Below are 16,189 nucleotides of genomic sequence, written 5' to 3' on the forward strand. Positions count from 1 at the left end.
GCCACGATTGAAATATGCCCGCCCGGCTTCCGTAGCCACGCCCTACCGGCTACGCAACAGCCAATGGGCGATACGATCGTTCTGGAGCCAGGGCCGCTTGCAGAGGGCTGGACGAATTGGCTGTGGGTAAGAGGGGAGGAGTGGAGGCCCGTAAGGTAAGCCTAGACTCAAGACTGGAGCAGCAGGAGGGCGGGGCAGGGGAAACAATCCTAGATGTAGGTCTGTAGTGCATGACGGGAAATGTAGGTGTCGAGCGAAGAGGCCGATGGGAAATGGAGTTCTCTAACGACAGACGCTCAATTTGGTTCAATGAGAGCCAGTTGGAACTAAGGAAGAGCGTGGAGCAGGGAAGGAGGGTTCCCGAGGGCTCAACGGAGTGGTCCGGACTCTGACAGTTATAAGCCTGCAGAAATTAGTTATTGACGTGAACGTGTAGAGTGAGAAAAGGACACTCGGCAAGTCCGGTAGTAAGAACCAAGGTGTCCAAGAGGAAGATATCTCTAGACGTTTCCCCAGAAAATCATAAAAATGTTTTGCGTTGCAACCTGGCTTTCCCAGTCCTCCAAAAAAACTACATCCCCCAGCAACTCATAGCACACACAGGCACATCTGAAAGTAAGGAACCCTGAGAATTAGGCTTCCTTAGTCTTTCCTCTCTTTGTCCCTCAGTCTCTCCACGTATCTCTCCAGGTCTCCCCCTTTCCCTTCCTCTCAGCCCCCCCTTCTCTGTCCCTCACTCTCCTCCACTTATCTCAGGCAGAAATAATGGTAGAAGTGACTTCTGGGCAGTGATAGCATTCCGGAAGGATGTCAGCAAGTGACTGTCACTGTGGCTTTCCCTTTCCTCCTCTGAGACATTGTCTTTTGGGGACCTTGAGGGCTGCTCTGGCCTCTCAGTTATGAGTCATGGCTTAGTTGCAGGCTTTTTTTGGGAGTGAGGTGTCCACGTTCCTCTTCTGGCATCTGTCCTTGGGCTCCACCAGCATTTTCTCATCCTCAGCTTTCCAGTCTTTTAAAAATTCTTCCGTGAATATTTTTTTTATTAGAGAAGTAAGTATTTTGGCTTTCTGCTCACCTCGTGATCACATAAGTCACACCTTACCAGTTTTGTGACTACTAAATTTTTAAGCCTACAAGTTCTCATCTGTTTAATGGGAGTAGTAGAAGAGGGGTTGAGGTTTCAATACAACCTCATGTGTCCACAGAGGCCTGACATATTGAAGCCTTTTATCACTGGCCCCTACTGTTACTGTTGTATTATCAGGCGTCTCTTCCTGTGAGTTCTCAGTCCCAAGTTGGGCTCTTCCCAAGAGCTGCCACAGTTTTATAAATAGAACCAGCTGGGGGTGTCTGAGTTGGGCCACCAGCCCCACTCATCTGCCAGTCAGATGTGGTCAGGTCTCTGGTCTGCCTTGCGGAAGGCAGTCATAGAGGGTGCTGAGTTCCAGCTGGAGTGGGATGTGGAGAAATGTACAGGGGAAACAATTCCCTTTGGGAAGGAACAATTCCCTTTCAGTGGAGGTGTGGATCTGTGGTTCTGCCTGGAAAAGAGACCCTGCCTCATTCCTGTTCTTCCTTCACGTCTCACCTCATATTATTTCCTTTCTCTGGAAGCTCTCTTGATCTCCCAGAAGCTGTGTCAGTGGCTTCCTCTGGGCTCCACTCTCCTCTAGGCATCCACCGTCTCAACTCTGGTCACTCTTCCTGTGCTTCCCTCTGGGCTGTCGTTCTGTTGAAGTGTTGGGAGCCCTCTGAGGGTAGGTTTCAGAACTGTCTTGGTCACTGCTGTGTCCCCAACCTCACTCAGCAAACGGCCCAGCACAGAGTGCTGAACAAAGACTTGGTGAAGAGCTGAAGATCCCCACTCTGGCGCCTGCCCTGACCTGTGTGGCTCAGTTGGTTGGGTCTCCTCCCGCAAGGCAAAGGGGCGCCGGTTCCATTCCTGGTCAGGGCACATGCCCATTGAGGTTCGGTCCCCGTTGGGGCATGCATGAGAGGCAACCGATGGGTGTTTCTCACATCGGTGTTTCTCTTCCTCTCTTCCTCCCTTCCCCTCTCTCTGAAAATAAATAAATAAAATATTTTAAGAAAAAGATCCCCACAAGGGGACACTGCTTCTGTGTTGTGATTTAGATAGACCTCCCCTCCAGCGGAGGCAACTCCACTCCAGAGCACACGATTTGACGAATGGAGCGAGGACTGGATGTCAATTTGTCCCCTTGCCCCCTCAGCTGGATGCAAAGCACAATCTTCGCAGACATGGGCGATGGCCTGGAGGAGTTGGGTGCGACTTCTAGGTCCACTACCGGAAAAGAGAGTTCAGACTCTGACTTAAGGAATCGGGACGCCTGGGAGGCAGAGAGGAAAGGGATGGAAAGAAAGGCGGAATGCCCCAACCCCTTCCATCCCATTTTCCCCCACTGTCCCGGAGCGCTGAGCTCCACCCTCTCGGTATTGACACCTGGCGGTGGGGCGTGCCTCAGTTTCTCAGAGGCGGGGCGCTCCTCCACCCCCGCCCCTTCCCTTTATCTTCTGGTTCCTCTTTGGGTCGCTGGCGGCCGCTCCTGGAGCACTCCCGGAACTGAAGCGGGGCACCCGGCTGTCGGAAGGCCGGGGCCACGTCAGCTGGGCGGCGGGGCTCGTCTAGCAGCCAGCGGGGAGCCTGTGGGCGGGGGAGCGCCATGCGGCGGGGCGCGCTCCTGGCGGGCGCCCTGGCCTTCTACGCCGCGTACCTGGGGCTGGGCGCGCTGCTGATGGCACGTCTGGAGGGTCCGCATGAGGCTCGGCTCCGCGCGGAGCTGGAGATGCTGCGGGAGCAGCTGTTGCGGCGAAGCCCGTGCTTGGCCGCCCCCGCCCTGGATGCTTTCGTGGAGCGGGTGCTGGCGGCCGGGCGGCTGGGGCGTGCTGCCCTCGCCAACGCTTCGGGGCCCGCTAATGCCTCGGACCCCGCCTGGGACTTTGCCTCTGCTCTCTTCTTCGCCAGCACACTGGTCACCACCGTGGGTACGTGAGCGTCGCCCCAATCCCCAAGCCAGCGAGGACCCAAGACCCTCACCTTGTTCTCGTCCCCAGGGTCACCTGGGAGCCCTCACGAAACAGCCTTACTCCAGCGGATCACTGCACTCCGCTCTGGCCCTAGGATCCCCTCAAAAACCCAGAGAACCCGGGCTCCACAGTCGTGGGATCTGCCCCACCCCCACCCCGGGAAGCCCCCATCCAAGCCTCTCCCCCCAGCAGGAAATCCCCCAGTTCCCTCCCGCACTAGGGCCGAACTCAGAATACTTTCCAGGGAGCATCTGGGACGTCATTACTCTGCCTTGAGCCCGTTGGAAACCTGGGCCCGTCCAGTTCTCTTTGGGCCTCAGAGACTTTCAGCAGGGACCTGGGATCTTGGACCTGAGACCCTCACCCTCTCTGGACCCGGATCTTAGCCACTAAGGACCTCTGTCCTTCTCTCTGGGCTCAGAATGCTGTCCAGATATGTCCTTCCGGGACACCCCTTGGGAAGCCCTAGCCCGACCTCCTCCTGGCCCTGGTGCCCAGGTGAGAACCCTAAATCTCCAGACCCTCTGAGGGTGCCATTGCTAAAGACTTTACTGCCATTAGAGATCCCTCAGCCAGGACTGGGGGCTCCCCTCTGAGATGTCCACTCCCGTGGATCTGTCCCCTGCCCTTCCACATTCTCACATTCCCCAGCAGGTAAGCCCTGACTCCAGACACAGGGCGCTTCCTCGCACCCCAGTCCACCTTGACATCTCCTCTGTATTGAGGAGCCCTCAATGCAGGTCTTCTCCCAATAAGAGACACTTTGGCTTTCTCTGAACTTGGAACTTCCATTTTAGCAGCCCCTAATTCGATGTGTGAAAGAGACCCACTGTGGAGGGAGCTAGACCACCCTCCAGAAGCCCCCCAGCCAGGACTCCCTTGCCTCCAATCCAAAACTGACTCCAGCAAAACCCCTACTGCTTTTCAAACCAAGGACTCCCCATGGGGGCCTCTTTGAAGCTGAGAACCCCTGGTTGAGACTCAACACTCTCTGGACCCTGACTCCCCTCAGCAAGAGCCCCAGACCCACCTGGACCTCCTATCAGGGACCCCAGCGCCCTCCACACACTGTCATTGGGAGCAGAATACCTCCCCCCCCCCCGCCCCCCCCATGATACCAGTTACCAGCCTAGGGACCTGCTACCTCTTTGCACCTGCTACCCCTGCACCGAGGCACCAACCCCCTCAGCCCCCACCCCATCCCAACTTGGATTTCCCAAGAAAGGGAATCTCCTGGGCACCTGGATCCCCTCTGGTCTCTAAACCCACAGCGGGAGCTCCCTGTATAACCCAGCACCACCCCAGCCTGCCTTGGATCTGAAATTCTCCCCTCTACCAAGGATACTCCAGGCCTCTGCACCCCAGAGCCCTTACCTAGTGTCCACTCAAGACCATTACCACTTTCTACCCTTTACGTGCACAGGCAGGACCTGAGACACCCACCCTGTCCCATCATCCTGTCCCCTCAGGCACCCTGGGGCTCCAAACCCCCTCCAACTGAGGATTCCCCTCCCAATCCTATTTGTGATCCAGAAAATGTCCCCGCTGGTGCCTGTCCTCTCTTTACTCTGCACCCAGGACCCAAGACCCAGCTCCAAACCAGGATCCATTTCAAACCAGGACACTGGCCTTTGAATTTGGATTACCCACTCCCCAAATCCCTTTCTCTGAAACCAGCCTCCTCAGGTGGGACCAACCCCTGCTCCCAGACCTACTCATCAACTTCCCACCCCAGCACCCAGCAGACCTGAGAAACCCCTGTTGTCAGTCTCTGCTGGTCCTTCTACATCCCCTCCCCCAAACTTCCTCTTTCTCCCTTTGCTTGAAATTGGGGCTGGGGGTTGGTGGGAGGTGGGGTCTCCAGCAAGCCTAGCCCAAACTCTTAACTCCTCCTCCCTGCCTGCAGTAGCTATCCCATGGTGCAGGCCAGCAAACCAAGGCATGGGCAGCAGGGCTAGGTGCTCCTCTCATACTCTGTTCTGCTGGCTGGGCCTGCCCAACCTGTTCCTGGGCTTCACTGGGTCATGTGAGTGTCTCCATCAACCTCCTCCCAGATCCTGGTTTATGAGAAGTCGTCCCAGATGGGACAGGTGAGGAGGCCAAACAAAGGCAGGCACAGCCTGGGTTCAGACCCCTGCTCAGCCACTGCTCAGCTCTAGGCCTCAGTGTCCTCCCTCCTCTATAAAAGGGGATAAAACACTCCCCACTTCACAGTAATAGTGAAACCTGGTAGAGGACTTGCCACCTACAGGCTTTAACTCAATCAGCACAGTAGCCTTGTGAGGTGGATACCGTTAGTGGCCTTATTTTTTCACCAGTAGAAATGGAGACCCAGAGAGGCTGGACAACTTACCTAGGGCTATACAACTAGGAAAATTTGAACCCAGGCCATCAGGCCTTAGAGTCCCATGCTCTTAACCAACACACCACACTACCTCTTAGGCCTGCGTGATGAAGAGTGATGTGTGCATATTGTAAAAGAAAAATCACTTGAACACTTGTTAAAAATGGTAAGTTATTGCAGTAGGGGAGAGAGACTGAACTCAACTGTGAATATAGCAAAGGCAGCTGGAGGTGTAGAGCAGAGAGCAGAGGGAGGGGATTAGTGGGCGGGACTAAGAGGTGACAGGCAGGCTGGTAGGGGGATTCTTCTTTACTGGCTTAATGGGATTGTTACGAAAGACAGGCCCAGTCCTCAGCTCTCAAGGGTAGAGGATGAGGAATGTGATCAGATACCAAAAGTGGGGAGATTCTCCCTAAACTAACTTAGAGTTCCTGATAAAACTTGGCCAAGAAGAGGGCTCAGAGGAGCATAACTAAAGTTGGTCAGGAGGGAGTCTTTGTCAGTTTGAAGGGCTGGGGATAAGAACAGGTTTTCTGAGCCTCTGTTTTCATTGTTAGGGAAGCCTGGAGCTCTGAATGTATCTGAGAAACAGAAAACCAAACATCTGTCAGAGAGACCTCTCCCATGCCTCCTTGGTCTTGTCATAGGCCCAGGTCCTCTGAGGAAGACCTGAGGCCTGGAGCTGATGCAGGCAGCCTTGCTGCAATTGAGGCCAGGGGTGGAGGAGTCAGCAAACCGGACTGAGCATGACTGCCATGGTGACTCTTTTTATGTCTTGTTGGGTGCTACGCCTCATCTGAACCGGGTAGGATCATTACTGTTGCCTCTGAGAACGGCATTGCTGATGAGCCCTTTTTGCAGGACTCTGAGGCAATAAGCTCAGAGAGGAAAGTCACATGGCCAAGGCCATACAAGGAATAAATGGCAAAAAAACTGATTTGGACTTCATTCTTTGGAGTAGCAAGTTGAGACTCCCATCCCCCATTCTATTCTTAACTCTGATTTTTCTGTTTATAAGGATTTTGTATGATTTACAAACCTGCCATTTCAGCCAGGCTGCTGGGGTTTTTCCATCACAATCTTTGTATTAGTGAGAGTTGAAGCCTTAAATGAAAAACCTTGAATAATAGTTGCTTAAATAAGATGGAAATTTACTTCTTGCTCACATTCATTGTAGTCAGTGCAAGACCGGAATGGTGCTGCACAGTCAGAGCACCTTTGTTCCTCCATAGTGCATCTGTGCAGGGTCACCTCATGTCCGAGATGGCTGCTCAACTTCAGCTTTTCTGTCTGTGTTCAGCCAGCAGGAAGAGGGAGGAAAGAAGGAAGATAGGCAACTCCCAATCTTTAAGGACACTTCCTGGAGTTGTTTGCTTCTTTTTTTAAAAAAAAGATTTTATTTACTTATTTTTAGAGAGAGGGAAAGGAAGGGAGAAAGAGAAGATGAGAACGTCAGTGTGCAGTTGCCTCGTGCACCCCCTACTGGGGATCTGGCTTGCAATCCAGGCATGTGCCCTGACTGGGGATCGAACTGGCCACCCTTTGGTTCGCAGACTGGTACTCAATCCACAGAGCTACACCAGCCAGGGCCATGTTTGCTTTCATATATATCTCATTGGCCAGAAATTATTCCAATTATACCTAGCTGAAAGAGAGGGGGGAATGTCTTTATTCCAGCTGCCCATGTGGTGTCCAGCAAAAACCAGAGTCCTTTTAATTTTTCCCCAATTTTTTTACTTCATTATTTTTTCTCTCACCCGAGGACCTTTTTTCATTGCTTTTAGAAAGAGAGGAAGGGAGAGCAAGAAACATCAATGCAAGAGAGAAGCGTGAATTAGTTGCCTCATCTAATCGGACTAGGACTCGAACCCGCAACCTAGGCATGTGCTCTGACTGAGAATTGAACCTGCAACCTTTTGATTATGGGACAACACTCCAGCCAACTGAGCCACAATGGTCAGGGCTTCCTCAATTTTTTTAAAGTATATTTTATTGATTATACTATTACAGTTGTCCCATTTTTTCTCCCCTTTATGCCCCTCCGCCCTGTACCCCCCTCCCACCAGCATTCCCCCCACCCTGCCCCTTAGTTCACATCCGAGGGTCATACATATAAGTTCTTTGGCTTCTCCATTTCCTATACTATTCTTAACTTCCCCCTGTCTATTTTGTACCTACCATTCATGCTTCTTATTCCCAGTATCTTTTCCCCCATTCTCCCCTCCTCCTCCCCACTGATAACCCTCCATGTGATCTCCATTTCTGTGATTCTGTTCCTGTTCTAGTTGTTTGCTTAGTTTGTTTTTGGTTTTGGTTTTTAGGTTCAGTTGTTGATAGTTGTGAGTTTATTGTCATTTTACTGTTCATAGTTTTGATCTTCTTCTTTTTCTTAGATAAGTCCCTGTAACATTTCGTATAATAAGGGCTTGGTGATGATGAACTCCTTTAACTTGACCTTATATGGAAAGTATCTTCCCTTCCATTCTAAATGATAGTTTTGCTGGATAGAGCAATCTTGGGTGTAGGTCCTTGCCTTTCATGACTTTGAATACTTCTTTCCAGCCCCTTCTTGCCTGTAAGGTTTCTTTTAAGAAATCAGCTGATAGTCTTATGGGAACTCCTTTGTAGGTAACTGTCTCCTTTTCTCTTCCTGCTTTTAAGATTCTCTCATCTTTCAACTTGACTAATTTATTATGATGTGTCTTGGTGTGTTCCTCTTTGGATCCAATTTCTTTGGGACTCTCTGAGCTTCCTGGGCTTCCTGGAAGTCTATTTCCTTTGCCAGACTGGGGAAGTTTTTTTTCACAGCCTTGTGGTACATCTCTCTGCCCAGGCTGCCATCTCTGCCCCTCCTACCAGTCTAGATGAATATTTCTTTGTTAACTCCTTCGTTGTTGGACTTCCATACGGTTCAATTTTCTGGCATTTCTGGTGGTTTTGTTTTTAGATTGGTTGTTGTCCTTCTTTTGGTTGTGCAAGGGAGTAAAGCATATCTACCTATGCCTCCATCTTGGCTGGAAGTCCTCAATTTTTTTATTATGGTAAAATACATGTAAAATCCACCATCTTTGCCACTTTTAAGTGTGCCTTTCATTGAATCAAGTCCATTTATGTTGTTGTGCAATCATCACCAGCATTCATCTCCAGAACAATTTTCATCTTGCAAAACTGAAACTATACCCTTTAAGACCAACTCCCCACCCACCCCTCTCCTCATCCCCGGCAACCATCATTTTACTTTGTGTCTCTATGATTTGACTACTCTAAGTACTTCATATAAGTGGAGTGATACAGTATTTGTCTGTCTGTGACTGACTTTTTCACTTAGCATAATATCCTCAAGGTCCATTCATGTTGTAGCACGTGTCAGAGTTTCCTTCCTTCAGAACGCTGCATAATATTCCATTGTCCATATTGACATTTTGTTTATCCATTCATGCATGGATGGACACTTGGGTTGCTTTCACCTTTTGGCTGTTGTGAATAATGCTGCTATGAACATGGGTGTACAGGTATCTCATCGAGCCCCTGCTGTCGATTCTTTGAGTATCTAAAAACAGGATCCTTTTGTATGGAAGATGTGTTCATATGCATGACTCCACACATTATTATTGAGCATAGGGCTGGATCTGCTCTGTTTGGGTAAAAACATGTTACTGTCAACGTAAACAAGGTCCGTTACCACCCCCATCGTATCTCTGAACTTTTGGGTTGATTTATTTGGGAAATAAAGAGATTTTAAATGACACATTGCCACAGTGAGCCAGTCTCACCTACACCTGAATTCCCCTGTATCATGTTTCTGTCTGCAGAACTTACACCCATGGTCCTGTGTTCTCAGGCCCTCCAGGAGCTCAGTGGGGCTTGACACACCCATTTGAGAGTAGAGGGAGCCAGACTGGAGCCTGCATGCTTCATTTATTATTTCAACAATTGACTGAGTGCCCACTCTGTGCCGGATACCAGGACTATAGCAGTGAACAAAATAGATGGAAGTCCCTGCTCTCCTGGAGATGGCACTCAAAAGAGGGAGACAGATAATAACCAAATAAGTAAACCATATAGTTTGCTAGAAGGTGTTAAATGCTATGAAAACACCCCCTCCCCCCAAAAAAGAGTTGGATAAGAGGGTGTAACAATTAAATATATGGTGGTCAGGGAAAACCTCACTGAGGTGATATTTGAACAAAGACCTGAAGAAGAGGGAAGAGAACCCCGTGGATACCTGAGGGAAGGGTGTTCCACGGGGAAAGAACAGGCAGTGCAAAGGTCCTGGGGTGGGAGTGTACTTCCCTGCTGGATTATGTGGGGCCTTGTGGGTCACAATGAGGACTTTGTCCTTTCACCTGAGTGGGATGGAACCACAGGAGGGCTCTGAGTAGGGGAGGGACATGAGTTCAGACTGGTGTTCACAGCGCCCATCTGCCTGCATGGGAGGGCAACAGACTGTGGGAGCAAGGGTTGGGGGAATAGGGGGGCCAGGGAGGAGACTACTGGGGTAGATGTTGGGGTGGGGTGGGTGGATTTGGGATCTATTTGAAATTTGACACAATGTGATTCACTGACAGAAAGTGGGTGTGAGTGATAAGGGAGTCAAGGATGAGGCTAAGTCACCTGTCCTGAGCAGTCAGAAGGATGGAGGTGCCACTACTGGAGATGAGAGAATGGGCGTGGGGGGACAGATTCAGGGGTGTAATTAGGTCTTAGTCTAAGGCTGCCACAGACCCCCAAGTGGGGGTGCCAAATGGGCAGATGAATTTCCTCATCACTTCCGCAGGCTATGGGTACACGACGCCACTGACTGATGCGGGCAAGGCCTTTTCCATTGCCTTTGCGCTCCTGGGCGTGCCAGCCACCATGTTGCTGCTGACTGCCTCAGCCCAGCACCTGTCACTGCTGCTGACCCATGCACCCCTGTCCTGGCTGAGCACACGCTGGGGCTGGGCCTCCCGGCGGGCAGCCCGCTGGCACCTGGTGGTTCTGCTGGTGATCGTGGTGACCATCTGCTTCCTGGTGCCAGCTGCAGTCTTTGCCTACCTTGAGGAGTCCTGGAGCTTCCTGGATGCCTTCTACTTCTGCTTCATCTCTCTGTCCACCATTGGCCTGGGTGACTATGTGCCCGGGGAAGCCCCCAACCAGCCCTACCGGGCCCTCTACAAGGTGCTAGTCACAGGTGAGTGGGGTGGCCGGCTCGGGACAGAGGGCAGGGGCGTGACCTTGTCCTGGGCGTTCTGAGGGGAACTTGGCCTGTCTGAGAGGGAAGTTGAGGGCCACAGCCCCATCCCAGGGGGTCTGGTAGTCCTTTAGCCCTGCCTGGGGTCTGAGTCCACCCATGGCCCCTGTGCTGTCTCTGCAGCCTACCTCTTCCTGGGCCTGGTCATCATGGTTCTGGTGCTGCAGACTGTCCGCCATGTGTCCGACCTTCACGGCCTCACAGAGCTCATCCTGCTGCCCAGTCCATGCCCTGCCAGCATAAATGAGGATGAGGACGATCGGGTAGACATTCTGGGCCCCCACTCAGAACCACACCAGCAACTCACCACCAGCCGCCACACCGACTATGCCTCTATCCCCAGGTAGCTTGGACAGGCACCTTGAGGCTGGATGGAACTGGCCTGTGGCTGAGGGGCCACATGGTGAGCTGATGTACTAGACCATCCTAGGCACATGCCAGTGCTCGTGAGCACCCTGCCACCAACTGTTCATCCTTTGTCGTACCTGTCCTGGGCTCTCCTGGCACCTGCATTATCTTGCTCTTCTGGTCCCTACTCTCATCTCCCCCACATTCTGTGCCTCTGGCTTTCTTACCGTTTCTGTCTTTCCCTCTCACTGTCTCTGTTTCTCACTCTTTTATTCCATCTGCTTCTCTCAGTAACTTACTGTCTATGGTTCTACCAGACTCTGGACTCAGACCTCATTTCGGGCACTAGATCAATTGGTCACTACACCATGGACAAGTGACAGCTCTCTCTGAGCCTTGATTTCCTTATCTGTGGAGTAGAAAGAATACAGGGTAGAGCAAAAGTAGGTTTATGGTTGTTGGTATGGAAAATAGTACAGTGAATAAATAATAACACAAGGATAAACTTTCGTATATTCACAACTGTCAACCTACTTTTGCCCCACCCTGTAATTAATTCATCTCAAACCCTCTCTTCTCTGCTGGGCAGTGCTAGACACACAGTAATGGCCAAGGTGGCTGGGCCCCACTCTGGAAACAGAATCCCTGTCTGGATCCAAATGGCACAGAAGGCACTGTTCTTAGCCATGACATTATTGTATCAGCTGTCCCCATCTACCGAGCACAAAGTGTATATTGTGTGGGCTCTGGAGCCAGCGTGCTTGGGCGCAAATCCCAGCTAGTTGCATACTGCCCATCTCCTTGGGCAGTCATTTTCCTTGAGATTCTCAGTCCCTCATCTGTCACATGGCAATAATAACAGTACTCACTTCACAAGATGACTTCACAGAGCTTGCCAAGTTATTCTGCGATGCTTTTCTTGGCCAGGCCCTGTCCTGGGTACTTTACATATATGAGGAAGACAATATTATCATGCCCTTTTCACAGATGAAGAAACTGAGGCACGGGCAGGGGAGGTCCCTTGTCTTAGACACAGAGCTAGAAGGTCATTGATTTTCTGTTTACTCCCTCCAGAAATGGTATATCAGTAATAGCAGTTACTGCCACAGTCCCAACTGCCAAGCTGCTACCTCTTTCAAGCCCTGTGGAGGTGGCATTTTAGCTGGGCCTTGATACTATACAAGGGAAAGTGCATGGGGAGGGCATTCCAGGCAGGAGAAACCATGCGTGCAAAGGCGTGGAGGTTGGAAAGCATGTTGGACACCAGCTTCTGTGATGAGTATGGAGTGAATAGGGGAAGCAGGGCAGGGTGGTTGACACGGGCACCTGTTAAGCTTCTCTAAATGACCAGCTTGGGAAACTTAGCTTCTTTCTTGAGGATACTAGAGAGTCATGGAAGGGTTTTTGAGCAGGTGAGGGTCATGGTTAGGTTTGTGCCTTAAGAAGATCCCCCCTGGCTTCTCTGTGGATGTAGATTAGAGGGGGAGACAAAGGCTGGGTGCCCAGAGAAGGCTAGGGCAGGAACAAGGCAGGAGGCAATAGGGCTGGGAAGGGCAAACAGCAGGAGGTACAGGTGGAGGGATGCTCAGGAGGTCAAGTGGACAGGCCGTAGGCCTTATAGACTTGGGTGGGAGGTAGACAATGACAGGGAAGGGCCCCAAGGAATGGTCAGCTGCCCTTGAGATGGGGAGTTCAGAGAAAGAACAGGTTAGATGGGTGATGCTGAGGCTAGTTTGGAACAGGGCGTGAGGGACTAAAGACACCCAGGAGAAAGTATTAGGAGATTACAAAACCCCCAGGGCTGGGGCTTGGAGTGGTTGAGGCTAGAGACAGTTGTGGGAACCAAAGCCAACTGAGGAAAGGAGACCCAGAGAGGTTAAATAATTTGCCCAAGGTCACACAGGAAGTGCAAAACTGGGATTTGAGCAAGGTTTGGGTTGGTCACATTGTCCCATGGGAGCTCGGAAACATCTGCTGTCTAGCTCTTTCTCAGCTTCCTAGTTGTCTGCCTCTTCACCCCAGTCCTTGTCAACTTTGCTGCTGAAGTCAGCAGCTGGCTGGGGAGGCAATTGTTTCCCCCGCTTTTGACGGAGGTACTTGTTTTGACTTCCACTCATCACTTCTACTTCCAAATTCCTCTAGAAAAAGAAATCAGACCCTGTTCTTTGATGACTTTAAAAGAAAAAAAAAAGTGCATGCTGAGAATTCAAAAGCTACTAAAGAGTGTATAATGGAAAGTCAGTCTCCAGCACTCAGGTTGTGTTGACTGATTTCTCAGGTCTCCTTCCAGGCAAGTACCAGCAATATACATGTGTGTGTATATGTGGCATTTTTCTTTCACTCTACACAAGTGGTAACTAGTGTGGTGAGGCGGTTCCCATTACAGACTCTGGAGGCAAAGTCCCTGGGTATAATAAATCTGAGCTCTGTCACTCCCAGCCAAGGCATGTGATTTCGCCTCCCTGTGCCGGAGTTTGCCAGTCTGTGAAATGGGAGGTTAACAGCACCTACCTCATCAATTTGTTAGAAAATTAAGCAACTTGATATCTGTAAAGCTCTCAGAACAGTGTCTGGTGTTCAATAAAATGTTGGCTAATCATTATTACCATCATTTCTGCACTTTGATTTTTATAATATATGTTGTACATATATGCATATATAATTTTATACACTTTTTCTAATATTATTCTCATTTCTGCACCTTGGTTTTTTTCACCAACCCAGTGTAATTCATGGATCAATCCAGAGATGCACAAGTAGGTCCCATACCTTTTTAATGTCTGCAGTGCCTCCTCTAGGACACACATCCCATAAATTATTCCAACATTTCCCTAATGGACACGTGGGTGGTTGGCAGTGTCTGGCATAAAGGATGCTGCAGGGTACACCTTGTGCATCAAGGTCTCACAAAGGCACCTCCCCCAGATGGGGCTGTATTTCTGAGCGGGGGTGCCATGAGAAGACCCCTGACTCTGATTCTGTTCGGGAATCTAGAAGGGCTCAGGTACACAGCTGCTGAGTTTATTCTCTCAGATAAAGTCACTCCTCCCTGGCCTGTGGGGTGGGCTAGAGGTGGGGAGCCTAGACATCCATTGGCTGTTCATTTACATAGAATACCTGTTCTGTGTTGAACAGAGTTGGGAACAAGAGTGACAGAAAGCCCTAGGCCCTGTCATCCCAGAGCCTGTGATTCTGTGGGAAACAAAGACCCAGTCCTAGATGGTTATATGGCCTAGCATGGTCAGGGGAGGGAGGGGCTGGTCATATCACAAAGACTCCAGGGAAAGAAAGTGGTCAGCCACTGACAAAGTAGAGAAAAGTGTTTCAGGAAGTGCTAAAACACGTGCAGTCCGGAGGAGAAAAAGCATGCCTCATCCAGGAACTTAACTTGCTCCGTGTGACTAGGCTGTGAGCTACTCAGGTGTGTAGGGAGAAAAGAGATGAGTTGGACTGGAAGGCCAACAGGCATGAAATTATGCATGATCCTGGAAACCAACTTTGGAGGTTTCCCTGCGGTGCTGGGGAGACACGGGAGGTTTTAGAGCACTGGTTGCTATGTGTGGTCCCCATATTATCAGTATCAGCATCACCTCAAAATCACCCCCTTGGTGAGGGGGACCAAAGATTACTACGTCAAAATATGATTTGGGGATTTTGAAATATCAAGCTGGTTATTGTTAGAAAGGATAGAGGAACTGCACCAGGAGAGGAGCTATCTACCATCATAGGTAACTAGTTTAATATGAACCAGGTGTGACAGACAGGGAGGAACCTAGAAAGGCTCATTTGATCAAAGTCCTCTCTGTGTCCCTTTGTTAAATATGGCCCAACAAATTGCTTTTCTATCCCCATGTGAATTGCCTTCCTGCCTTTTAAATCCCAAAACACAACCCCCTCCCTCAGTTCTCCTTAGCTCCATAATGGCTAGGGCAGAACCTCACACAAAAACCTCAACTGCCCAAAGCCTCTTTGGGTCTCCTGTCTTGAGGCACCCCCGCATGTACACCTGTAATAAACTTGTGACATTTTTTCCCTGTTAATCTGTCTCATTAATTTGATCATTAGCCTAGCCAGAAGAACTTAGAAAGGTGGGAGGAAATTTCATTTTTCTGTCCTCACACCTGGCTACGTGCTAGAAGAACAAGTTTTCAAGCCCCACCGCAGACCTACTGAATCAAAAACTGGGAATGGATCCCAACAACCTGTTTTAACAAGCTTTTCTGGCGAGTCTAACACATGCTGAAGTTGGAAAACTACAAGTTTAGCAGAAAGTCATCTCTGCAGTTCATCAAAAAGCCATGATCTGAGTCCTTAATGTTAGACTATAAATGAAAATTAACTTACTGAATATTTATTTGTGCCAGGTAACTCTTCACGTGTCACCTTACTGACTCGCCACAATCACTGTACATACACAATGGTTGCTTTTGTCCTCGTTTTGTAGAAGAGTGTTAACTTGCAGTCAGATTAATTCCCCCAAGAAGACCAAACTTTTTCTTCTTTTAGGTGTAGAATTTTTTATATAAAAGCCTGATTGGCTAGAAGGACGCACAGGTATCACAAACTTTGTCTCCAGCACCCTAAGCCGGCCAGGCCCCAGCACGCCTGGCTGTTGCGCTTCGCCTTCTCTTCCCTCGTGTGCCCCAGGAGCTTGGTGGGCTGCTCGTTACCCTGGAGACAGGCACGCGAGGCGGGCGAGCCTCGAGAAAGGCGGAAGACGGTTGTGGAAGCGCGGGCGGCCATTTTGAGGCCGGGTACGTGGGTCGCGACTGGAGACGGCAAGTGACGGTTGGCCGGTTTTACCTAAGTGGCACCGCGGGGCGGGGAGAAGAGTGAGGTGCCAGGTGCCATCCCAGGGAGGGATGCGGGGGGTAAGGGAGGAGAGTGGGAGAGGCCGGGAACGGGAAGAGAGCGGAGGGACCCGGCAGAGGATGGGACTGGCAAAGAAATGCGGCGCGAGAGGCAGGGAACGACTAAGAGATGCTATGAGTAGAGGCGGGGCTAAAAGATGCCGGGCGTAGAGCCCGTTGTTGTCCAAGGCATGGATAGCGATGGTGAAGAGATAGGGTTGGGACGAGAAGGTGTCGCGGTTCGGAAAGGTGAAGATCGAGGAGGCGCTGACCTGCAAGGTAGCCCGGCGTGGAACGAGGAGAAGGTGCAGGGCGAGGAGAGAACGAGAGGCAAAGACGGGGTCTCTGAGAAGGGGCGGGGCCCCACGA

At 50.6% G+C, this 16,189-nt stretch overlaps 1 protein-coding gene and 1 long non-coding RNA gene across 2 annotated transcripts; one reads left to right on the forward strand and one right to left on the reverse strand.

Annotated features, from left to right (window-relative positions):
- Window positions 1-2,557: 2,557 nt before the first annotated feature.
- Window positions 2,558-13,575, forward strand: KCNK6 (potassium two pore domain channel subfamily K member 6). The gene is made up of 3 exons (XM_045185392.2): window positions 2,558-3,003; window positions 10,167-10,562; window positions 10,746-13,575. The coding sequence occupies exons 1-3, from the start codon at window positions 2,682-2,684 to the stop codon at window positions 10,967-10,969; spliced, it is 942 nt and encodes a 313-aa protein (XP_045041327.2). The 5' UTR covers window positions 2,558-2,681; the 3' UTR covers window positions 10,970-13,575.
- On the reverse strand, window positions 7,176-16,174 carry LOC123478407 (uncharacterized). The gene is made up of 4 exons (XR_006653603.2): window positions 16,093-16,174; window positions 15,315-15,773; window positions 10,751-10,853; window positions 7,176-9,023 (listed from the first exon to the last, which is right to left on the reverse strand). It is a non-coding gene; the product is annotated as an uncharacterized lncRNA (long non-coding RNA).
- Window positions 16,175-16,189: the final 15 nt, after the last annotated feature.

Source organism: Desmodus rotundus, chromosome 12 (assembly GCF_022682495.2).
Source record: "Desmodus rotundus isolate HL8 chromosome 12, HLdesRot8A.1, whole genome shotgun sequence".
NCBI lineage: Eukaryota > Metazoa > Chordata > Mammalia > Chiroptera > Phyllostomidae > Desmodus > Desmodus rotundus.